This window comes from Bombina bombina, chromosome 9 (assembly GCF_027579735.1).
Source record: "Bombina bombina isolate aBomBom1 chromosome 9, aBomBom1.pri, whole genome shotgun sequence".
Classification (NCBI taxonomy): Eukaryota; Metazoa; Chordata; class Amphibia; order Anura; family Bombinatoridae; genus Bombina; species Bombina bombina.
In genome coordinates this window covers 236978453-237004703 of record NC_069507.1, presented here as the reverse complement: position 1 = coordinate 237004703, position 26251 = coordinate 236978453, and the positions used below count along the sequence as shown (strand labels likewise).

At 38.1% G+C, this 26251-nt stretch overlaps 2 protein-coding genes across 2 annotated transcripts in view; one reads left to right on the top strand and one right to left on the bottom strand.

The window, feature by feature from the left end:
• Nucleotides 1–2449: 2449 nt before the first annotated feature.
• Nucleotides 2450–25008, bottom strand: DCLRE1A (DNA cross-link repair 1A). Its single transcript, XM_053692697.1, has 7 exons — nucleotides 24948–25008; nucleotides 21969–22411; nucleotides 16846–18264; nucleotides 12245–12378; nucleotides 10335–10453; nucleotides 5116–5259; nucleotides 2450–4594 (listed from the first exon to the last, which is right to left on the bottom strand). Exons 2-7 carry the CDS (start codon nucleotides 22399–22401, stop codon nucleotides 4438–4440), a joined length of 2406 nt encoding a protein of 801 aa, XP_053548672.1. The 5' UTR covers nucleotides 22402–22411; nucleotides 24948–25008; the 3' UTR covers nucleotides 2450–4437.
• Nucleotides 25009–25501: 493 nt separating this feature from the next.
• Nucleotides 25502–26251, top strand: part of NHLRC2 (NHL repeat containing 2) — an 85725-nt gene continuing 84975 nt past the window's right edge. The window contains exon 1 of the mRNA XM_053692696.1: nucleotides 25502–25673. Within this exon, the coding sequence (XP_053548671.1) occupies nucleotides 25508–25673 (166 nt within the window). The 5' untranslated portion in view covers nucleotides 25502–25507. The remainder of the gene's footprint in view (nucleotides 25674–26251) is intronic.

Here is a 26251-nt window from a genome sequence, read left to right as displayed (position 1 = left end):
CGTCCTCTTGCTCCTCAGTGTTTAAATCAGAGAAAGCGCGATTGCTCTGATAAGTAGGCATTTTGGATAAAAGATTTGCTATGGAGTTATCCATTACAGCCGTTAATTGTTGCATGGTAATAAGTATTGGCGCACTAGATGTACTAGGGGCCTCCTGTGTGGGCATAACTGGTGTAGACACATAGTAGGGGATGATGTAGTATCAGGTTACTCCCCTCATTTGAGGAATCATCTTGGGCAATATCATTATCTGTTGCATTACTGTCCTTACTTTGTTTGGACACTATGGCACAGATTATCACATAAATTTAAATGGGGAGACACATTGGCTTTCATACATATAGAACATAGCTTATCTGATGGTACAGAAATGGTTAAAACAGGCTTAAACTTGGTCAACAAAGCACAAAAAACGTTTTTAAAATAAAACCGTTATTGTCACTTTAAAATTTCAAAACTGAAAACACTTTATTACTGAATATGTGAAAAAGTATGAAGGAATTGTTCAAAATTCACCAAATTTCACCACAGTGTCTTAAAGCATTAAAAGTATTGCAAAACCAAATTTCAGAGCTCTTAACCCTTAAAATTAACGGAACGGAGCCGTTTTTACATTTAAACCCCTATACAGTCCCAGAATGAGGCTCTGTCTATAACTAGAAAGGCCCCCCATCTGAAAAAGGTGTCCAACACAGTGCCTGCCTGTTTTTCTAAACGTTCCCCAAGATTATAATACCAATAATTAGTTAGAATCTGCATAATATGCCTAGTAAAGCAATTGTTTTTAGCCAACCAGAAAAATGTCTACCAGTTTTTTAAGCCCTTTATTCTTTTATGTTTAACTAAGAAAAATGGCTTACCGGTCCCCATGAGGGGGAAATGACAGCCTTCCAGCATTACATGGTCTTGTTAGAAATATGGCTAGTCACTACCTAAAGCAGAAAGACTGCTAACTGTTTCCCCCAACTGAAGTTACTTCATCTCAACAGTCCTTGTGTGGAAACAGCAAGTCGATTTTAGTTACTGTCTGCCTAAAAGTCATCTTCCTCTTACAAACAGAAATCTTCAATCCTTTCTGTTTCAGAGTAAATAGTACATACCAGCACTATTTTAAAATAACAAACACTTGATAGAAGAATAAAAACTACATTTAAACACCAAAACTCTCTTAACCAGCTCCGTGGAGATGTTGCCTGTGCAACGGCAAAGAGAATGACTGGGGTGGGCGGAAGCCTATGAGGGATCATGTGACCAGCTTTGCTGGGACTCTTTGCCATTTTCCTGTTGGGGAAGAGAATATCCCACAATGTAAGGATGACGCCGTGGACCGGACAACCAATTGTGGAGAAAGTGTGACATCAGCACCGATAAAGCAATTGACTCCTACCCCCAAACATGAAGACATTGAGGTAAGTATTTATAAATTTAACAGATGTTCATGTGATACAGGTTAGAAAGCCCCTTTAACCTAACTGCTTTGGATTTTGGAATATTTGCATCTTTGTTTTAGCTTTCTGTAGTTTTATGATTTTTTAAACTGTATACAAAGTACCCGCTGAAAGATAGTACAGTGCTGTAATCAGAAAGGCGATACTTCTTTTAAATAGATTTACCTTTTAGAACAATAAAATAAATAAAAAAACCATAATTTATGTAAGAATTTACCTGATAAATTAATTTTCTCATATTGGGCAAGAGTCCATGATCTAGTGGACGTCCACTATCATCCATTGCTCGGCATGTCGTGGACCTTTAAAACGGCATTCTAACAATCTCATGGTGTCGCACAACACTAGGTATATTCCTTTTTATTTGAGAAGCTCATCAAGACTATGTAACAGGAGTATTTGTACACAAGTCATTTTGTAAGCGTTTCCATATGAACAGAAGACAGGCACACTACACCGAAGTAATTTCTGTTTCATATATACTAGGTTATAATTCAAGCAACTTAAACATATGTTGAAGGGTGCTTTATAGAAGTAAAGCTCATAAAACATGGACAAACTTCAGAAAAGAGCTTCAGTCAAGTTGGTCTCATTCAGTTGAGTGGGGCTAAAAATACTTGTTCTCATCTTTGTGTAGATGTCAGCATGTCTAACATTTAGCAATGTATTTATATCGCTCAGGAAATAAATGTAATGGTGTGGAGCAGCCAGCTCTAGAGAGGGGTTATAACGGTTTCTAACCACATGGACAAGAATAGTAAAATAAGGATCAGTGATTGGAATGTGTATGTCGTATAATGTTCTAGTTTACAGACGCAGAAGGAAGTCCTACCTTAAAATTAACCTGCATCATCGGTAGAACGTGTAGCAGCAGTGCCGTGCAATCTGCAGTCACAAGAGAACGGATGTCTTCAGACTCCAAGCACTGCATGGTCTTGTATTTAGTCCTGCGACATTGCACACTTTACAGCCCCATATAATCAGCTATAGCTGCAGATTAAAAAGGCACGGGTATTGAGCAATCAGGTGATGACAGAATAGGATTGGTGTTAAACATTTTCAAATTAGGAGCCAGAACAGAATTTGTTTCACTTGCAGAGATGGTTAAATATATATTCTAATAATTGAAACAGAGATTTTTTATATTTAAAACCTTAAAAAAAAAAAAAAAAAAAAGTACAGCCTGTTTAAAATTGCATGCCCTATCTGAACCATGAAAGTTTAAATTTTTACTAACTTTCCATTTGACTGATCATCAAATTTGCTTTGTTCTCTTGGTATTCTTTTTTCAAAGCTAAACCTAGGTAGTCTCATATGCTAATTTCTAAGCCATTGAAGGCTGCCCCTTAGCTCATGGGATTTTGATAGTTTTTTTTACAGCCAGACAGCGCTAGTTCATGTGTGCCATATAGACAACATTGTGCTCACTTCCGTGGAGTTACCTAGTCAGAACTGATTAGCTAAAATGCAAGCCTGTCAAAAGAACTGAAATAAGGGGGCAGTCTGCAGAGGCTTAGATACAAGGTAATCACAGAGGTAAAGAGTATATTAATACAGGGCTCAAAATTTCAATCCCTAAGCTACTAGCCAGCCCAAAATGTTACTCGCCACTTTTGATCCCAACCACTACCCCACCTCTTTGCATATGTTTAGCCAATGTGAAACACCTTATTGTGCAGTAATTTTTTAGTATTGTTTTATATCATAACTTAAATAATGCTACATACAGCAATACATTAAAGGGGCAGTCTACACCAGAATTGTTATCGTTTTAAAAGATAGATAATCCCTTTATTACCCATTCCCCAGTTTTGCATAACCAACACAGTTATATTTATATATATTTTATCTCTGTGATCATCTTGTATCTAAGCCTTTGCAAACTGCCCCTTTATTTCAGTTCTTTTGACAGACTTGCAGTTTAGCCAGTGATAGCTCCCAGGTAATTTCACGTGTATGAGCACAGTATTATCTATATGAAAAACATGAACTAACACCCTCTAGTGGTGAAAAACCTGTTACAATGCATTCTTAAGATGCGGCCTTCAAGGTCTAAGAAATTAGCATATGAACCTCCTAGGTTAAGCTTTCAACTAAGAATACCAAGAGAACAAAGCAAAAGTGGTGATAAAAGTAAATTGGAAAATTGTTTAATATTACATGCCCTATCTGAATCATGAAAGTTTGTTTTGTACTAGACCGTCCCTTTAACAAAAATAAGTGCATAGCAGTTAGCAACATTAACTAGGATTTTGGGGAAGACAACAGCTGGACAGAAAAAGGAAGTTGTTGAACTGAGAGAAAGCAGAGTGTTGACATTAATGTGAGGTCATAGCAGACCTAGAAAAATTATTTTATAACTGTCATCTTATCTATCTTTCTCCACTCCCCCCTCTCTTCAATCTCTCTTTTTACCCCCTCCCTCCATATCTTCTTTACACTCTGCTCTCTCATATCACTCCACTCTCAGAAGTAACAGTGTAAGCACTAATGGGGTCCCTATATCCCTAGAGGAATAACATTCTCCCTTTAGATAATATTTGTAGACATTCACTCGCCACTGGAAATTTTGAGCCCCGATTAATATAACTGTGTTGGTTATGCAAAACTGTGGAATGGGTAATAAAAGGGATTATCTACCTTTTTAAACAATAACAAATTCTGGAGTAGATTGCAGGACATTAATACACTACTGGGAGGGAGCTAGCATCTGATAGGTGCTGCGAGTCTACCTAGTGATGCTTTTCAACATAAAGATACAAAAAAGAACAAAGCAAACTAGATAGCTGTATGCTACATCAGAATTATGAATATTTCATTTTTATTTTACTGTCCCTTCCAATATACAGCTCAACTTCATGCTACAAAGTGAAAATATTACGTTTATATGTTTCCAAACTAACTTTTGTTAGTCATTGTTGGTGTGTGGCTTGTTTATACTTTTAGGCATAAAGTATGGAATAAATAGTTATGTTTAAAACAGGAATTTTTACTCATTACCTAAGAAAACCTTCTCTTTTCCAACTGAGTAAGTACCACAGACAATCATAGTGCGCGGATATATTGTAACCATTTCAAAGGCCGTGTTCACTGCAAACTGGATCGCTTCCTGCTGTGGCGGAAACGTGTACTCTGGGCTGCAGTAGCTAAAAAAATACAAGTTTATTAAGACCAATTTAGATTATAGATTTGCACCAAAACCTTAAGAATGTTCAATCAGGTTAACTATTCCTGAAAATGTTTTCACCTAGTGCTGCATGTTGCTTATAGACAAGTGCAAATACCCAACAAAATGAAAATGTGTACTGCATGATCACACACAGTATTTATATTATAGATTTATAATTTTGTTATTGCCAAATAAAAAAGGTATTGGTTAATTACTCATACAGTCACTATGCATTTAACTTCATATGTACTAAATAACCGCCCTACATGGTGACAATAACTTGTTGAGCGCAAAAGGAAATGAAGGGCATATAAAGCAATCGCAAAAGCTCCTTTCACCCTACCTGCATGTTATTTATGATCGTTTCATAGGGAGAAAGAGCCTCAGATTAATTTACATTGCATGTGAACTCTGGTTTCAGTGAACCTGACTTTCATGAAAACAGAGCAGAGGTTTAAGAGAGGACTTATCAGCTACAGTACTACAGAGAGGACGTACGTGGTATCTAGATATAGGGTGTGGATCTTTTGACCAATCAGAGCTGGGTAATTCTCCATGGAAGGATCAGCGCGGAAGTCTCCTGTGTGTAATATTGTGGTCCCATTAGGAAGGCAGAAGAGCAGCAGGACAGCGCCAGGACAGCTATTAAAATTTAAAAGTTATAAAAATAAAAAAAATAAAGTAATGTTAATCTACCATACAACGCTTACACCTATATGTCAATGTAGTTTTATTATGCATAAATATATATATATATATATATATATATATATATATATATATATACACACACACACACACACACACACACATTTCAAGCGTTTACTGTTCCTTAAAAAAAAAAAGAAATTTATGCTTACCTGATACATTTCTTAACAAGGTGAGTCCACGGATCATCTCTAATTACTATTGGGAATATCACTCCTGCCCAGCAGGAGGCAGCAAAGAGCACCACAGCAAAGCTGTTAAATATCACCTCCCTTACCTCCAACCCCAGTCATTCGACTAAAGTAAATGGAGAGAAAAGAAATAAGGTGCAGAGGTGCCTGAGGTTTATATAAAAAAAAAAAAAAAAAAAATAACACGGTCTAAAGAAACAGGGCGGGCCGTGGACTCACTGTGTCAAGAAATACATTTATCAGGTAAGCATAAAATTTTGTTTTCTTTCTAATGACAAGGTGAGTCAACGGATCATCTCTAATTACTATTGGGAATCAATACCCAAGCTAGAGGACACAGATAAGGGAGGGACAAGACAGGGAACCTAAACGGAAGGCACCACTGCATGAAGAACCTTTCTCCCAAAAGAAGCCTCAGCCGAGGCAAAAGTATCAAATTTATAAAATTTTGAAAAAGTGTGTAGAGAGGACCAAGTTGCAGCCTTGCAAATCTATTCCACCGAAGTTCCATTTTTGAATGCCCAAGAAGAGGAAACCGCCCTCGTGGAATGAGCAGTTATTCTCTCCGGAGGCTGCTGTCCAGCGGTTTCATAGGCCAATTGAATTAAACTCTTCATCCACAAAGAAAGAAGTAGCCGTAGCTTTCTGACCCTTGAGTTTCCCAGAACAACAACAAATAAAGCAGAAGACTGGCGAAAATCTTAAGTTGCATGTAAATAGTATTTCAACACACGCACCACATCTAGGTTGTGCAACAGACGCTCCTTATTAGAAGAAGAAGGGCTAGGACACAAAGGAGGAACAACAATTTCTTGATTAATGTTCCTATCCGAAACCACCTTAGGAAGGGACCCCAACTTAGTATGCAGAACTGCTTTATCAGAATGAAAAATAAGGTAAGGGGATTCACACTGCAACGCCGAGAGTTCAGAGACTCTGCGAGCAGAAGAAATTGCAACAAGAAACAAAACTTTCCAAGACAACAACTTAATATCTAAGGAATGCATAGGCTCAAACGGAGCCTGCTGAAGAACAAGGTTAAGACTCCAGGGAGGAGTAACAGGTTTGAACACAGGCCTGATTCTGACCAAGACCTCACAGAAAGATTGAATGTCTGGTACATCCGCCAGACAGTTATACAACAAAATAGACAAGGCAGATATTTGACCCTTCAAAGTACTTGCAGATAAACCCTTCTCCAGACCCTCAAGGAGAAAAGACAAAATTCTAGGAATCTGAACTCTATTCCAAGAGTAGCCTCTGGATTCACACCAGAACAGATCTTTACGCCATATCTTATGGTAAATTTTTCTCGTCACAGGCTTACAAGCCTGAATCATGGTCTCAATGACCGACTCAGAAAAACCACGCTTAGATAAAATTAAGCGTTCAATCTCCAAGCAGTCAGATTCAGAGAAACGAGATTTGGATGAAGGAAGGGCCCTTGAAGTAGAAGGTCCTTCCGCAGTGAAAGTCTCCAAGGTGGGAGAGATGACATCTCCACTAGATCTGCATACCAGATCCTGCGAGGCCACTCCGGTGCAATGAGGATCACCAACGCTTTCTCCTGCTTGATTCGAGCAATAACCCTTGGAAGGAGAGCGAATGGAGGAAATAGGTATGCTAGACTGAAATTCCAAGGAACCGCCAGAGCATCTATCAGTACAGCCTGAGGATCCCTTGACCTCGACCCGTACCTCGGAAGCTTGGCATTATGATGAGATGCCATGAGATCCAGCTCCAGTTGTCCCCATTTGAGAACCAAGTTGGCAAACAGCTCCGGATTGAGTTCCCACTCCCCCGGGTGAAAGGTCTGTCTGCTCAGAAAATCAGCTTCCCAATCCTCCACTCCTGGAAGTGGATCTCGGATAGACAGTTGTGGGTAAGCATAAATTATTTTCTTTTTAAAGACACAATGAGTCCACGGATCATCTTCATTACTTATGGGATACAATACCCAAGCTAGAGGACACAGATGATACAGGGAGGGACAAGACAGAGAACCTAAACGGAAGGCACCACTGCTTGAAGAACCTTTCTCCCAAACGCGGCCTCAGCCGAAGCAAAAGTATCAAATTTGTAAAATTTAGAAAAAGCATGAAGAGAGGACAAAGTTGTAGCCTTGCAAATCTGTTCTACAGAAGCTTCATTTTTAAATGCCCATGAAGAAGCAACAGCCCTAGTGGAATGAGCCGTAACCCTCTCAGCAGGCTGCTGTCCAGCAGTCTTATATGCAAAGCGGATGATACTCTTCAGCCAAAAAGAAACGAGGTAGCCGTAGCTTTCTGACCCCTACATTTTCCAGAGAAAATTACAAACAAAGATGAGGACTGACAAAAGTCCTTAGTCGCTTGCAAGTAAAATTTTAAAGCACGGACCACGTCCAAATTGTGCAGAAGACTTTTTTTTGAGAAGAAAGATTAGGACACAAGGAAGGAACAACAATCTCCTGATTAATGTTCCTGTCTGAAACAACCTTAGGAAGAAAACCTAGTTTAGTCCGCAAAACTACCTCATCTGAATGGAAAATAAGGTAAGGCGAAGTGTATTGCAACGCCAAGAGCTCAAATGTATCCTCAATTAGGCAACCTAAACACTTCAGACACCACTACGCCTCAGCAGCTCTGCTGAGGCGCAAACCTGCCAACTGATTCTCCAGCTAAGTCCCAGCGCTGCAGGAGAGGATGGCTTCCACACTGCTACAAACATGCGGTTCTAATGCAACTCTGAAGTAACCACTGTTCCGATGAAGGAGTAAAATAGTGCCCCACAGCAAATCCGGAACAGCCCGTGTACCAGACAAACCACACACTGCGCAGCGTAATTAGAAAGCGAGCAAAAGGTAGCCCCGCCCACTGGGAGTGTTAGTAATACACGCAAACAGACCGACTTTCATTTTAGCAAAAAAATAAACCGATATGGAAAAATGCTTAATCCCCAGTCCCAGTGCCTGTGCATAAGCTGTCATTAAAAACAGAACCCTCTATACACAGAAAGTATGTGTCCCATAATAAAGAGCCCCATATTGAGCCTCAAATAAAATAGAAGAACAAACAAAGTGCTTACTTTCCTCCGAGTCTTTTTCCTGTTATTCTCAGAATAAAAAGAAGTCAGCACTTACCTTAAATCTGCCAGACAGTCCAGCAGGCTTAAGAGGTCCTCTCCCTCCCATAGCCCTGTGGAAAATGATAAAGCCTGAGTTAAGTTTGCTTAGGCCATCAGGATAAGGGCAGCATTAATGTACGGGAGGTGCAGTGAGAATCATGTCCCACCAGTTCCCATTGCTCTAAAGCCACCAAAAGCTCTACTGTAGAGACTGATATGGACTACGGCTACACCATAGAACAAAGCAGCACACTCTGGCACTACTTTAAAAATAATAAACTCTTGATTGAAGAATCTAATCTAACACCTCACTTTACCTCTTCCTATCACTAACGTAGGCAAAGAGAATGACTGGAGTTGGAGGGAAGGGAGGAGCTATTTAACAGCTCTGCTAGAAGAAGTTCGGACTCGACTCAAGGCACTGTAAAACACAGTCCGGTAACAGTAGCACTGCTTACAAGGCTGCAATGCTGTTGTCACCCCTCGAACACAGGAAGTTAAGGGGAAAAGGCGCACAACAGCAATTTGCTGCCTCAACTAGCCCCACTCATCATGGGCGTATCAAAATGAACCTCCCGGAGAAAGTGAAAAACACCATATATGAGCCTCTATCTCCTCGTCCCCAGTGCCTGCCAAAAACTGCTGTGTTTAACATTATCCCCTTATTAATATAGGAGAATGTCTTTTGTGTCCCATAATGAAAAAGTGCCAAATTTTGCTGCATATGTCCCAGAAAAATAAAAATCAGCTGTTACCTTCAGAAATCTGCCAGGCAGCTCACAAGGTTTAAGAGGCATGTTCCCTCACATGGACCTGTGGAAGAAAAAAGACTGAGTAATCTTACTCAGGCTTTAAATGCTAGGGCAGCATTAAATACATGGGAGGCGCAGTGAGGATTGTACCCCACAAGTTCCCATTGTTTAAAAAGGACACTGAACCCAATTTTTTTTCTTTTGTGATTCAGATAGAGCATGCAATTTTAAGCAATTTTCTAATTAACTCCTATTATCAATTTTTCTTCAGTTTCTTGCTATGTTTATTTGAAAATCAAGAATGTAAGTTTAGATGCTGGCCCATTTTTGGTGAACAACCTGGGTTGTCCTTGCCGATTGGACAGCACCAATAAAAAAGTGCTGTCCATGGTTCTGAACCAAAAATTTGCTGGTTCCTTAGCTTAGATGCTTTCTTTTTCAAATAAAGATAGCAAGAGAATGAAGAAAAATTAAGAGACATAAAATAGAAAGTTGCAAGCTCTATCTGAATCATGAAAGAAAAAAAACTTGGGTTCAGTATCCCTTTAAAAGCCAACACTGCTCTACTGAAGAGACTGACATGGATTAAGGCTACACCCCAGGACAAAGCAGAACAAACTTGAACTGCTGAAAAATAACAAAATCTTGCTTGAAGAATCTTCTTCCAAACACCTAAACTTTACCACTTCCTTGCTCTTAACGTAGGCAAAGAGAATGACTGGGGTTGGAGGGAAGGGAGGTGATATTTAAAGGCTTTGCTGTGGTGCTCTTTGCCGCCTCCTGCTGGGCAGGAGTGATATTCCCAATAGTAATTAGAGATGATCCGTGGACTCACCGTATCATTAGAAAGAGAAAAAAAAAAAAGAAAAAAAAAAAAAGCATTAGCGTATTATTCTTGCGTATGAGGTTTAGAGTTCTTTTAAAGAGGATTCTCAAGCAAGTAAAAAACAAAGCTACGTACTGATTGGCCTCTAGCAGCACCACCCCGATATTGTTCACAACACACTCGGTATTCATGGGCAGGGTGTTTATATACTGAGGTTCTACCCTTAACTTGCTCTGCACCAGGTTTCCTGTGATCTGAGAACAAAAAGAAAGATGGACATAAAGTAACAAAGAACCAGGCACACAAATGACAGGGTGTCATATACTAGTTGGGCGATATATTTTAGATAACATTGTCACATTTACATTATTTACATCCTTCCAAACGTGTTGGGTAATAATCTGAGGAAGGGTTTGCAGGCTGAAACGTTGTTCTGTTTTTGTGAACAGAGTCCATAATACAGCTTTGAAATTAAAAAAGGACATTCCAGCTGAAAATTGGAATCCCCATGCTTGCATTTCACATTTGAAATTAAGATTTTTGTAATATTCATGAATTGGGAATAATGCTTCTAATAAGTTATAGCCGTTTCAAAAAATGTATTCAAATATGCACCAGCATTTTAAACACAGCACTTGCTCAGAGAGCCTAAAGTGCTTATACCACTTGTTAATTGCTGACATGATACAAGTCCCACTGGTGATCTGAGCTGCTGCAGTATTTATAATGCTAGTGCACCAATAATATCTAGCTATGCTTCACATGCAGAGAAAAATGTTAACACTAGAACAGTGATAACTTATGTTTTTATTCAAATATGTGTCAGGGTATCTGTGAAGTAACCCTAAATAAACTACAGGTGTATCATGGAATCTAATATTTCATATTTTTTTCTTTTATAATCTAATTTGACATGAATGGTGTGGGCTGTAGCCATGGCAGACTACCCCCCACTTCTTCTTGGTTACATAGGATGCATCGCAGGCCTTTGTTCAAAATTCATCAAATAAATTGTTTTCATAGTTATCTTAGAAAGCACAAAAAGGGTTTAGACCTTTGTATAAGATAAGGCCAGCGGGCCACTTCAAGGTAAATATTAGCAGTTTGTAGACAAGTCATTAATGTACAGGAGGCGCAGTGAGAATCATGTCCCACCAGTTCCCATTGCTCTAAAGCCACCAAAAGCTCTACTGTAGAGACTGATATGGACTATGGCTACACCATAGAACAAAGTAGCACACTCTGGCACTACTTTAAAAATAAACTCTTGATTTAAGAATCTAATCCAACACCTCACTTTACCTCTTCCTATCACTAACGTAGGCAAAGAGAATGACTGGAGTTGGAGGGAAGGGAGGAGCTAATTATATATATTATTAAATATATTGTATATAATTTAAAAATGGGACTGGAGTGTCCCTTTAATGCTTTGTATGGCAATCGTGTTGAGGTTGGCATTGAGCCCTTATGTTCATTATAATCATTCTGTTAAGTAGGAGAGCAGTTCCAATTGCCAATTTGCTGATTAAAGGGATATAAAAAAGGTCAAAATTGAAAAGAGCATGGGTGGAACTAAAATGTTAAAGGGAAGCATTTTTGCACTATGTTCCATTAGCAAAAACTTTTTAGCAGCATACGCACATATGCTTTGAGGGCCTATGCACCAGTTGTTTAGGACACAATTTACATCTTTACAGGCACAATACATCCACCGTCAGCTTAAATACTGGTGCATGGGCCCTCACAGCATAGGTAGCTGAATAAAAACCCAATAATAACTTTTACTAGAAGCATTTTTGCTAATGTATATGGGAGCATTTCAAATAAGAAGTAAACATTTTTTTGTAATATACATTCATTTCGGACCTTTCTATCCCTTAATTGTTGGATGATAGCAACAGCGTCACAATAGCCAATTATTACACCACTGTATTGGCAACATAGTAAAATGATTTTCAACATAAAAAATATATACCACTTGACTTCTAACTACAAAACAGGGATTTGCATATTTTTATCACAGCCCAGTTAGTTTGTTTAATTACCTTGCTGCAGTAAATAGGAAAGCGGAATTTCTTAGTCAGTCCTCCATAATGATCAGAGTGAAAGTGAGTCAAGAAATAAGCAGAGCAGTCTTCTATTTCACCGTACTGGAACGCATCTACTGTGAATCCTGTGCCTAGAAAAAAACGGACAATATTCAGTTCTTCCTATATAAAATACAAGTTCCTGAAGCCCATGCACAAATGGCTTCCAGGCTGATATAGCTGGGTGGAGGGGGAGAAAGGAGGACCAATTTACTTTGTTTTTGACAGAATTTAGTGCATGGGACAGTAAGGGAAGAGGGGGGGGGCAATTGCTCCATCAATAGGCACCAGAGATTTTTGGAGGAGATGGGCACTTTTATGTATACATATATGTTAGAAACAAATATATATATACACACACCAATATTCAGAAGTTGTTGTTTTGTTAAAACAAAGGACACCACCCCGCTGATTTTACGGATCACCTGACTAAAATTTAAGACTGTATTAAGATAAAATCAGTTATTCCATTTTTCCTCCAATATTTGTTGCACAAATTATTAAAGGGACAGTCTACTCCAAAAATAGTTAATTTAAAAAGATAGATAATCCCTTTATTACCCATTCCCCAGTTTTGCAAAACCAACACGATTATATTAATACACTTTTTACCTCTGTGATTACCTTGTATCTAAGCCTCTGCAGCCTGCCCCTTATCACATGGATATTTACAGACTTAAAGTTCTGATGTAAACAAATTAGTTAGAAAAAAAAAAAAAAAAAAATCATGCGATCGTACATGCGATTGGGTGATTTCAAATGATGGGATTCCGGTCAGGTGGGATGCCTAAGACACTAGGTAAGCCCTCCAGTCTGCGATCCCAGTTAGGAAGCTGCAGCTGCTTCAGTACAGCAGAAAGGCTAGGACGTTACATGCCGTCCTAACGGCGCTAAAGTCCAGTGCAGTTAGGACGTTCCATGCTGTCCTATCAATGCAATTTACTTCTATTATAAACTTTGCTTTATTCTCGTGGTATGCTGTATTGAATGAGCAGCAATGCACTACTGGGAGCTAGCTGAAGATATTGGTAAGGCCTGTATGTGCAGCCATTAATCAGCAGCTAGCTCCCACCTCCTGAGCCTACCTATGTATGCTTTTCAACAAAGGATACCAAAAGAACTAAGCAAAGCAGATAAGACATACATTTGAAAGCTGTTTAACCCCTTCACAACCAAGAACATGCCAGGCACGTCCTACCAAAAAAAAAAAAAAAAAAAAAAAATACCCTTTGTGACCAAGGACTTTAAGCACACCGATGCAGAGAGAGCAGCTACACTACAGAAAATTGGGATTTTTTTATTATAAAGAAGCCATTGTTTTTGAGGAAACTGTCTGCCAGTACCCAAGTTGTTGGAAATAGGTAGGGGGGGATCCATCACTGAGATATAGATATATAGATATATATATATAAACCTTCAGAAAGTCCTGATGTATCTTCCTCAGACTTATGAGAAAGGGAAATTTTTTTATTTTTATTTTTTTTTTTAAATGACTTATTTTAGTCCTGGCAGACTTTCTGCCAGTACTTAAGACGATGGTGACAATTGTGAGGTGGGGGAGGGAAAAGAGCTGTTTTAGAGGGGTAAGGGAGGGATCAGGGGGTGGGATGTGTCAGGTGGGAGACTGATCTCTACACTAGAGCTAAAATTAACCCTACAAGCTACCTAATTAACCCCTTCACTGCTGGGCATAATAAAAGTATGGTGCACAGTGGCATTTAGCGGCCTTCTAATTACCAAAAAGCAATGCCAAAGCCATATATGTCTGAAAAAAGGGGATCCCAGAAAAGCATTTACAACCATTTGTGCCATAATTGCACAAGCTGTTTGTAAATAATTTCAATGAGAAACCGAAAGTTTGTGAAAAAGTTACCGATTATCGTTATTTGATCGCGTTTGGCAGTGAAATGGTGGCATGAAATATACTAAAATGGGACTAGATCAATACTTTGAGTTGTGTGTATACATACATATACACACGTAAAGGGTTATTCAGCGATTCCTGACAGCAACTTATGCAAATATTGAAGAAAAAAAAAAATGGTTTGGAAAAAGCAAAGTGCTATTAGTACTTATTTCCCTATAACTTGCAAAAAAAAAGCAAAGAACATGTAAACATTGGGTATTTCTAAAAACTCAGGGACAAAATTTAGAAACTATTTAGCATGGGTGTTTTTTGGTGGTTGTAGATATGAAACACAAAAAGTGTGTTTTTTTCCACTTTATCATATTTTATAATTTTTTTTATAGTAAATTATATGATGAAAATAATGGTATCTTTAGAAAGTCTATTTAATGGCGAGAAAAACTGTATATAATGTGTGGGTATGGTAAATGAGTAAGAGGAAAATTGCAGCTAAACTCAAACACCGCAGAAATGTAAAAATAGCCCTGGTAACAAACGGTCAGAAAATGGAAAAATGGTCTGGTCACGAAGGGTTAAAAAAAAAAAAATTAAAAAAAAAAAAATGGTATGCTCTGTCCGAATCATGAAAACATTTTTAGATTTCATGTCACCTTAAAAACATGGCTGTAATTCTATAGCAACACAAAAGAATTATCTTGTAAATTACAAGCCGTTTACTGTCCCTTTAAATGACAGATAAATTCATTTTTTTTATAATACTGTAAAGTATTACACTGTACCCACTTGGCTACTTCATAATGCCACCTAGCTGACAGCATTTCCGGTGCAGAACAGTGTAATTGTATGTTCCAGCTGCACTGAGAATGGTCCCCTTCCCAGTCAAGGATGCTTAAAGGGGTGGGAAAGAAAATGATACTTGCATGATTCAGATAGAGCATGTCATTTTAAGACAATTAAAGTCACTTCTAATTTTTAAATGTGTTTTGTACTCTTGGTATCCCTTGTTCAAAAAGAATATGCACATATCCTACACTAGTGGGAGCTAGCTGCTGATTGGTGCCTGCACATATTTGTGTCTTGTGATTGGCTGACTAGATGTGTTCAGCTTGCTGCCAATGTTCCTTCAGCAAAGGATAAGAGAATACAGCAAAATTTAATAATAGAAGTAGATTGCAAAGTTGATTAAAACTGCATGTTCTATCTGAATCAAAAAAGAAAATGTTGGCATTTCCTGTCCCTTTAAAGGGACACTAAACCTATTTTTTTTTCTTTTATAATTCAGATAGAGAATGCAATTTTAAACAATATTCCAATTTATTTCTATCATCCAATTTTCTTAATTCTTTAGATATCCGTTGTTAATAAAATAGCAATGCACATGGGTGAGCCAATCACACGAGGAATCTATGTGCAGCCACCGATTAGCAGCTATTAAGCCTATCTAGATATGTTTTTCAGCAAAGGATACCAAAAGAATAAAGCAAATTAGATAATGGAAGTCAATTAGAAAGTTGTTTAAAATTGCACACTCTTTCTAAATCATGAAAGGAAAAATGAGGGTTTCATATCCTTTTAAGCGCGAATATATATTCATAGCTACACCAAGCAGATTTTTATTAAGAAGACACCTCAGAGGTCACTGGTCATATTATTAGACTAAAATGTCCTGAAGTTTAAAATAAAATGCTTGATTTTTGAGAATGAAAATTTATTTTAAAAACGACTTGTTTTGCTCTTGCTAATGCCAGTCACTATCCAGCTTAGACTACAGTCACACTTACATATGGCTCACTGGCTGTATGCTCATCTAGATAGCCAACGCACTGCACCTGGAAGCTTGATTGTGTGTTTAACCCTTTTGTAGGATTAACAGTGATAAAGGAACTGCTGAATGGTAGTAAATTGTTTACAAACAAACCCTTTATTTTAGTCGTTTGAAATAGCTGCGTTTGCCTCTTAACCCTTTAAGGACACAGCTTTCAGTTTGCTCAATTGTTTTAGGACGTAAAAATTCCGTCATATGTCCTTAAGAGGTTAAAACCACTACCTGCACTGAATTTTCAATACTGCAGTATTGGCTGTAGAAAGGCTTCAGTTTGCATCTGCTCTCTTTCTATAAGTATTGTTTTTGTGTACACAGAGATACAATTTCTCATACCCTGCAGCTGATATTGAAAAACACATTAAAGGGACATTCTAGCCAAAATTGGAATGCATTTCAGTTTTTAATAGAAGCATTTTGTAATATACATATATTAGCAAACATGCTTCTAATAAAAGCTATAGCTGTTTAAAACGTATATTTGTGTGTGCACCAGCATTTTAAACACAACACTTGCTCAGAGAGCCTAAGGGGTTTGTACCATCTGGTAATGACTAAATTTGTTAATTGCTGACATGATTCAAACCCTACTGGGCTCTGAACAGCTGCAGTATTTAATATGCTGGTGTAGTAGTGAGAATATCTAGCTATGCCTCACATGCATGTGCAGAGAAAAATGTTAACGCTAAAACAGTGGATTACTTTTGCTAGAAGCATTTTTGCCAATTATTGTACATTTCAAACATGTTTCTGTTCAAAGATGTAATTAATCTATGTGCATTTAAATTTTGACTGTCCCTTTAAGGGGGAACTGATTTTCAGTACACTGTCCTTTTAATGTTCACATATAAATCAGTTATTACAACTTACCTGGAATTTTCTTGTAGAAAGGACATTGCTTTTTTCCTTTCCCTTCCCCGCCAGTTGATCCTTGCTTGAATCGCTTCCCCCATCTTTGCTGGCCCCCGACTGCAGCAGCTGTGGGTACAATATTGGTGTTATCAGCTAGGGCTTCTGCATCTCCTACTGAACCCCGAGTTTTCCGTTTTCTTTGGCTAGGTTTTGACACGCTGTCTGCTGGCACAATCATCATTTTCTTCTCCATCTTCAAAGACGATTTTTCTTCAGTTACCTCAACTTTAGCCTTGGGTTTAAGGCCAAAGAACACACCAATATCCATTTGCTTCATCCCCTTTGAAGATGCAGGTTGTGTTTTGGACGGCATATCTAGAGGCGTATTAGTTATTGGTAATTTCTTTTTCTCTACAACTTCACAGCCCAAAGTATGAAAACTTTTTATGTTTTCAGTCAACAGATGTCTTTGTGAACTAGATGGAGAACACTGTCCTTTACTATTAACACAATTATTTTCCTCTGCCAGATAGTTACCATAAAAACAAGTATTAGTTTCCTTTCTAGCAGGAGCAGAGGAAACAATGGCTTTCTCATCAGTATCCACAGGAAACCACAACTCATTTGTATCCCACTCATTCACAACTGACGCAGGTGAGCTGCATTCTGACCAATTAAAATCCTCTGTGTTGTCTGCACATTCAGGAAGATTAGCAGCACCTGCTGAGATCTGACACGCTGCACCCTCCTGGGGAAATGTATCAGCTGAGTCTTTATTAATAAAGTTTTTTGTATCTTGCTTTGCAATTTTTATTATATCATTTCCTGTATTATTCTGACAGATCAAATCTTTACCCTGCTGGTTTGTACATGAAATGTCACCTGTCTCCTCTTGGCAATTGTCCTCAGATGATTCACTGCTGAATAGTCTCTTTATTGAACGCTTTAAATGATCGTTGCTGTTTAATTCTTCATCACTGACAAGTGGAGAATAACAGATATCACTGTCATTTAAATCAGGATCTTGCTGTGGCAGAGCTGTAGTTTTAGACACATCTAGATGGCCTGTAAAACCGTTACTCGTTTGTTCTTGAGATTGTGTCCCAGAGTTTTTATCATGTTTGGAAGGGGAGGAAAGCCAAGCGTCAAGGGAAGTCCACTTTACTGATTCTTGAGAGCTTGACGGTGATTTGGATTTGGGGCTTACATTTTTAAGTCTGTTTATTACATTATTTGTTGTTTTTTCCTTTACTTCTACATTAAACTTAACATTAGCTGAAATACTGGCTCTGGCCTCTTCAGAGATGGTCTGGCATGGGGTGTAAGACAAAGCACAGACGGAGTCATCCATAGCTCTGCTCCGGGCAAGCTGGTAATGTGTGAATCGTTTATAGTGAGAGGGGATAGTAGAAGTACATAATATGCTGTCAGGACACTCTGGAGAGGGGAGAGAAGGTTTTGTGTAGAAGTAGCTATGTGTAATTGTTTAAGAAACATTTATAAAATGTTTAGAACAACAATTTCCCACTAAACATACAATATATCTTATTGGGGGGCAGGCACATTATGCTCTCTAGAGGTAAATTATATAACCCTGCACAATTATTGTATAAACACACTAACCTGTATCATCCCTTTCAGAGCTATTAAAGGGCCATCATAGTAGCAAAATGACATCCTATAGTCCGTTAAGAGCACACAATTTTAAGATTAATGACCCTAGACTACTGTGCGTTTAACCCCTTTTGAAGAAGTTAAACACACAGTAGAAATACTGCTCTGGACTTGCAGAGCACTACTGGTCCAATCAACAAAACTTATTGCATGACTCAGATGTGTAACTAGTAGTGAATGGATCAGCAGTGTTTTCTGCTCGGGACCAGCAGTGCTCTGCGAATCCAAAGCAGTGTTTAACCCCTTTGAATAGGGTTAAACACACACTAGTGTAGGATTAATAGTATTAAAATTATATGCTCTAATGGATTAGAGTATGTATTTTTTTATTTTATTTTTACAATAATGGCCCTTTAAGAAAATGACAACTTGATATCACAAAGGCCATGATAACAGCACAAGTACACAAACCATGGGGTTATTAAAGGGATAGCACTATTAGTAAAACTTCCTAGCCTTCCTTAAATGTCCTAATACCTCCAAGTTAGGATACTTAAAGGGACACTAAACCTACATTTTTTGTGATTCAGATAGAGCATGCAATTTTAAGCAACTTTCTAATTTACTCCTATTATCAATTTTTCTTTGTTCTCTTGCTATCTTTATTTGAAAAATTAGTGATCTAAGCTTTTTTTCTTGGTTCAGAACTCTGGACAGCAATTTTTTTATTGGTGGATGAATTTATCCACCAATCAGCAAGGACAACCCAGGTTGTTCACTAAAAATGGGCCGGAATCTAAACTTACATTCTTGCATTTCAAATAAAGAGAATTTGATAATAGGAGTAAATTAGAAAGTTGCTGAAAATGTCATGATCTGTCTGAATCACAAAAGAAAAAAAATTGAGTTCAGTGTCCCTTTAAATGAATACAAAGAAACCAAAGAGAAGGAGGCGCTTCAAAGTGAAGCTAAAAGAGTGCAAGTGTATATAAAAAACACCCCTATAGATGCTTAGTATACCTTTAAACGCTAAATCTTAGACAGAGCCTTCAATAGATCTCTGGTAACAATATATACACAGTGATAATTTATCTCAAAAAACACTTCACACAAATTGGTTAAATAATAATTTACTAGGACAATATTAAAACATTCATACAGAGACGTCTCTCTTGTATATATAAATATATAAATTCTAATAATGACTGATATAAACTTTAAAAAGTCTAAAGGCAAACCGTATTGGCTAGTATCCCAAGTCAGTATCGCTAGTAGTGTCTAAGAGTTTAATAAATGGATTATGTCCGTGTTGATAATACAACAAAATAACAGAGACAGTACTTTGCTTATAATGTTTCCAATTGCTGGAATACCTGCTTGAGCCTTGCCAAACTCGCGGCTTTGCTCCTACCATTTGAATGAGTGTCGGCTCTCTCCTGGAGGATTTTGAATTCCTGGCGGACCAAGCGTCTTCACCGCTATCTTCTGATCCTCTGTGTAATACTACAACCTCTCAGAAAGGAAGTAAAAGGCTCTAGAATTTTACCGGGCAGCAATTAGATGTAAATTCTTCTTACTTTTCCTCTGTGTTGCTGTGTCTTTAATGGAGTTTATGCGGCTTGCTCTTCAGTACGTAATCGTACGCAGTACGCTTGTGGTCAGTAGATGGAGTAACTGCAGTTACCGTTCTTGTTGTACTGTAATCCACATCTACGCGTTTCGTCCTTACCATGAACTTTCTCAAGACCATCTATCAAGACCGGTAAAATTCTGGAGCCTTTTACTTCCTTTCTGAGAGGTTGTAGCATTACACAGAGGATCAGAAGATAGCGGTGAAGACGCTTGGTCCGCCAGGAATTCAAAATCCTCCAGGAGAGAGCCGACACTCATTCAAACGGTAGGAGCAAAGCCGCGAGTTTGGCAAGGCTCAAGCAGGTATTCCAGCAATTGGAAACATTATAAGCAAAGTACTGTCCCTGTTATTTTGTTGTATTATCAACACGGACATAATTCACTTAATGAACTCTTAGACACTACTAGCGATACTGACTTGGGATATTACTCAATACGGTTTGCCTTTAGACTTTTTAAAGTTTATATCAGTCATTATTAGAATTTATATATTTATTTATACAAGGGAGACGTCCCTGTATGAATGTTTTAATATTGTCTTAGTAAATTCTCATTTAACCAATTTGTGTGAAGTGTTTTTTGAGATAAATTATCACTGTGTATATATTGTAACCAGAGATCTATTGAAGGCTCTGTCTAAGTTTAAGATTTATCGTTTAAAGGTATACTAAGCATCTATAGGGGTGTTTTTTATATACACTTGCACTCTTCTAGCTTCACTTTGAAGCGCCTCCTTCTCCATGATAACAGCACTTCTGATTATGGGAAAAAAAAGGTATAACTAGATGTTAGCAGTTTATTTTTAACTATAACCACTGATATGTTATATCTAATTAAATAAAATGAGGAACGTTTACATGACTTAAACACATAGCTAAAGTCCCACTCAGGAGCTCAAAACAAATGTCAGCTCCTACCCAAGAAATAGATGGTGAGCCAATAAGAATATATATACACATGTAGCTACAAATCACCAGCTGTGTCCTGCTCCAGAGTTGAATGTGCTGTGTGACGTTACCTATGACTTTAACCCATTTGTGGGGTTAAACACATAGTTAGAGTGTGTCATTTTCACATTAGGATATCTTCCTAATAAAAGAGAGTATTTGTTTTGTTTTTTTATTAGAATATCCCTTTAAAGGGTCATTCTGGTGCAAAAATTTCAGGCTCTAACGAATTGCTGCAACTCTGTGTTCAACCCCAGAATGAATTAGAGAATGTATTTTTTGCGCTAGTATCTCCCTTTAAGAGTATATGCATAATATTACAGGGACTTAAAACCCAAAATATTTCTTTAATGATTCAGACAGAGCATGCAATTGTAAACAACTTTCCAATGTAATTCTATTATCTAAGTTGCTTCATTTTCTTAATATCCTTTGTTAAAAATAAAATGCCTAGATAGGCTAAGAAGTAGCAATGCATTACTGGGAGCTAGCTGCTCACTTGCAACTGCACATATATGCCTCTTGTTATTGGATCACTCAATGTGCTCAGATAGCTCTTAGAAGTGCATTGCTGCTCCTTCAACAAAGGATGCTAAGAGAACAAAGCAAATTTGATAAAAGAAGCAAATTGAAAAGTTGTTTAAAAGTGTACGCTCTAATTGAATCATGAAAGAAAAAAATTGGATTTCATATCTCTTTATCTTAGAAAGGAGAAGCATTAATGTTTCCCTTACTGAAAAATAATAGTGTAGGAATCTTTGGACTAATCTATCACATTATAGGACTGCCCTATTCACTTACTATTGTGCTGTGTCTGTCATGATCAAAACCAGCAGCAAACATATTCTTCAAACCTAACGCTGGCCCTCTGACTTTAAACTCCCGAATACTATTCTTATACGTTTGATCCTTTTTATTGCATATAACTTGTAAAAACTTAAACCTTACCTTTTTCTGTAGACCATGATGTGTCCAGACATTCGCTCACATGCCACCGTGGGGTCTGCACTAATAATATAGAAAACGGCATTTGACAACTGGGACAGTGCCCCTCTGCCCTTGTCACTGGGGTCTTTGGACTTTCTTTTTTGTTTTCCGAGTATTTCTTTGGTGGTGTAGTTGTGATAGATTGCAATGCATGACCATTGCGTTCCACAGGTTCATTTATATTTTTCAATATCCCTGGACAAGAAGCGTTTGCATTTGTCACTGTATTTTTCTTAGTGTTCAGCAGTGGGCCGGGTTTCCTGGTTGTTTCTCGTTTTGGTTTTTTTCCTCTTTTCTGGGAAGCCTTTATCTCAACGGGCTCATCTGCCTGCTTACTTTTCCTTAAGGATTTATACTCCCAGATATCATCTTCAAATAAGTCATTATCTGACATGGTGGGGAAACTACAATATAAAAACGTCTCATTACATTAAGAATATATATAAGTATATAAAGTGTCTACTGGGAATAACACTAAACACTCAAATACTTATTTTATTATAAAGTATAAATACTAATGCAGTAGTACTCCTCAATTTCTTGTATACTCTCTAATAGGGAAGCCGTGTGTGCAATCCCCCCCCCCCCCCATACACAAGTAAATGGTAAACAAAGGGGCATGAAAGTCAAAATTAAAATACCATGATTTACAGTAGATAAAGCATGCAATTTCAGAGACTTTTTTTTTCCAAATGTATTTTGCTCTCTTTAAATCCTTTGTTGAAAAGCACAAAAGCAGGGCACTAATAAGAGCTAGCTGATGGTTTGTGCCTACACACATCTCTTGTCACTGGATGTGCTCAGCTTGCTCGCTGTAGGGCATTGCTGCTTTGTAGCTGACGTTATGTGTTTACCTAGGCTTACCATAATTTTTAGAGGTGAAACTGGGACCAGCTGGTGCGGTGCCAGTGGGGGTTGTGAACAGGGGCATGGTGATTTCAGGTCCTTTTAAAGTAGTAGCTTTTATGTGTGTTTAATGTTTCGTGGATACTCTACCCTTCCTCAGTCTGACAACAAGTGCATCATACAGTTTAAATAGACCATAACATCACCCCCTAGTAAAAAAGGCACCATTACGTTGTCATGGCAACCCATACACAACATGAGCAAATAAATCATTCAGCTAAAGTTCAGATTCTAAATAATGCCAAACATCAAGCATAATGATCAATTTAATAAAATAGTGAAAAGCGTATACATCACACAATTTAATATCTGCAGTGTGTTATGTGTCTAATTAAGGAACAGAGCCAAATACTGATAAGGCATAAATACAACATTGACTGAAATAAGTAAAAAAGAAACACGTAGGTACCTGCTAAAGCTGTTTAAGAGGCTACGCTATACCATAATGCAGGAAGATTACAGCCAAAACGCTAGCATGAAGTAAAGCAAGATCCACGCCAAAAATCCTGCCTGTCTGCACTTCCTGGTCATACCCACATGATTCCCCTAAATGTATATCATCGGTGATGTCACCAGGAGTCGGGGGTGTTAAATTCTTAGAAAAATAAGCCAAGTAGTACTACAAAATTAAAAAACCCTATGCTGCTCACTCAGTCTGTATTTATAAATGTAAACTTTGAAGGACACGAACGTTGAGCTAAGCAGGGCTGTATGTAACAAAGTATCAGCATCTAATTATGCTGGAAAGACACATTCCAGTCATTTTGAATAAAGTGTCCTGGTTTTAGAAGGTCTGAAACCCGGACACATGATTTGAAACCCGGAGGTGGCAACCGTACTGGGACAGAATGAACAACCGGGTGGGACACTTTGACAGCGCCTCCAAACAGGGACAATCCCAGTAAAAGTGGGACTTCTGGTAAGCCTATGTTTACCCCCTTACCAGACGTTTAACACATAGTTATATGCAAGCAATAATAAAATGCTCCAACATATTAAAGCCTTTTCTTTTTGCACTTTTATGTTTCTTTAAATAAATAAGCTGGATCCATCCCTTATTTAAATAAATACACCTGAATCAAAGTATTTTCATGCAAATACAACCAGACCCTGCAGATACAATAACAGTAATAACTGATAATAATAATACCTACCAGATCATATTTTTTTACATAAACACCTGGATCCAAGACTTTGCCACAAAACCATGTTTTTATACACAACTGCATTTGATCCAGCAGTGTCTAGATGTGCTGTTGATGTGGAAAACACTTGTATTTAGGTGTGTCTGTATAAATTAGACACAAATCTCACAGGATCTGACTGTTTTCTGATAATAGGCAGACAGATTATGCCAGTTGTGTATAAAAACATAGTTATGTGGCAAAGTCTTGGATCTGTGGGGGTGGGTGTCTGTCTATTTGTCTAAATCATACATGGATCCAGGTGTTTATGTAAAAAAATGTGATGTGGTGGTAGATATTATGTGTCTGTCTATATTGTACTATGATCTCACAGTTTCTCTGTAAAAGACTTGGATATGTGTGTCTTTGTGCACATTGTACATGTATTTCGAAGGGCCCAGAAGATGGGTTTACATAACCAAGTTAGATTTTGTATTATTTTTTTGTATTACATATGACAAGATCCAGCTTTTACCCACGCCCTTTTCCAAATAATTAGATTGCAAGCTCTCTAGTGGGGAAGCAGTCTTCTGATCATCTTGTCAGAGCCTGCTTGGCTCCATCTTTCCTTTATTTAGTTACCCACATATAGTGCTGATGACCATGGTGGTGCACAGGCTAATATGATATCAATTAAAAATAATACAAATATCTCCAGTTAGCCAATTCCCACAGTTACACATTATAGTGCCATGCAGGTACACAGCTATAGACTTGGACAACCGTTTATAGCTATGTACATTATAATTCTCAATGTGCCCTTTACTCTGGTGTATGACTATAGCACCGCACTGCTTTATGTGTGACACCAGTACAGCACCGCACTCACTGCTTTATGTATAGCACTTACCGCTCTATAAGTACCCGGAAGTGACGCTCCCGCCGCCCGATATAGTATACACTACAGCCCGCGCTGCCTCACTAGTTGCACAACATCGACGGAGCACTTTCCATACACCGAACTACAGTATGTGTCATGTAATTCCCAAGCATTAAAAAATATAGTGTTAAATTAATGTTATCTGATATTAATATGTTACGGAAACTGCCGCACTTATATTCACTGTTAATTGGACAAAGTACAAAGATGTGAGAGAGTAACTCTACACATAAACCTATAAGAAGTGTAACCAGGCGATAACGTGGTCTTGTCTGTTATTTCGTATAAATGTGTAATGCTTGCAGCTAAAGCGTTATTATTATTAGAGTAACGAATGTGCTGAAGAGAATTAGCAGCCCGGTAAATAATGATGGTTGCTTGGCAACTCAGTGACAGGTTTTCGTGAGAGGAGTAAGATGGCGCTGTTTTGTAGCATTCGTAATATCTAGAGCAGTGTGAGTGTAGAAAGATGGCGGCGAGTTGTAACCCATTTTTTACTTCTGCTATCTTTAAATAGAGGGTGTACCAATATGGCGGCGTCCTGTAATCTCCCATCCCTGCTCTTGTTACAGACTGATCTAGAGTGTTCCTTACAGGAGGCGGAATCTCCCGGAGATAAGGAGCGGCTGGTTATAGAGTATCTGAGCGAGATCAGCGGCCGAGCTGGAGATCTCCGTGTGCCAGAGTTTGCTGTAGGTGTGTATGGACTTGAGCTGACCACAGGCCTGGGAGCTGGGTGTTACCCTGCTCAGCACTGACTACACTGTCATTATGCAACTTTTACTCACCAGAGGAGTTTCAGCATTTCTCATTCTCGTATAAATAAAAGTATTATGAATGAAAACCCAGAAACCAGATCCAGCTCCCAAAAAGCCAGAATCTTTGTCATAAAACTTAAATTTCATGTTATCTATTAAACATAAATGTACAATTCTTCTCAGGGACAGTCAGCAGTGCACTAAAATTTCTATTGTTTATAAAGATAGATAAAGACTTTACTACCTGTACCCCAGCTTTGCACAACCAACATTGATATATTAATATAATTTATAACAAACCTCTAAATGTCTGCCTGTTTCTAAGTCACTACAGACAGAGTCTTATCACATGCTTTTTATTTGCTTTTCAGAACAGGAGACTGCTAGTTGTGGGCCATATAGATAACATTGTGCTCACGCCCCCATGGAGTTATTTAAGAATCGGCACAACACAGCACTAACTGGTTAAAATGCCAATAGATAATAAATAAAAAGTCAAATGATCTGGGGCAGTCT

Coding starts and splice junctions, on each gene's coding strand:
- DCLRE1A (XM_053692697.1), bottom strand. CDS start 22,401: ATGTCAGATAATGACTTATTTGAAGATGATATCTGGGAGTATAAATCC. Junction 18,265..21,968: donor ATCATGGTCTACAGAAAAAG/GTAAGGTTTAAG, acceptor TCCCCTCTCCAG/AGTGTCCTGACAGCATATTA. Junction 10,454..12,244: donor TTCCTATTTACTGCAGCAAG/GTAATTAAACAA, acceptor TTTTGTTCTCAG/ATCACAGGAAACCTGGTGCA.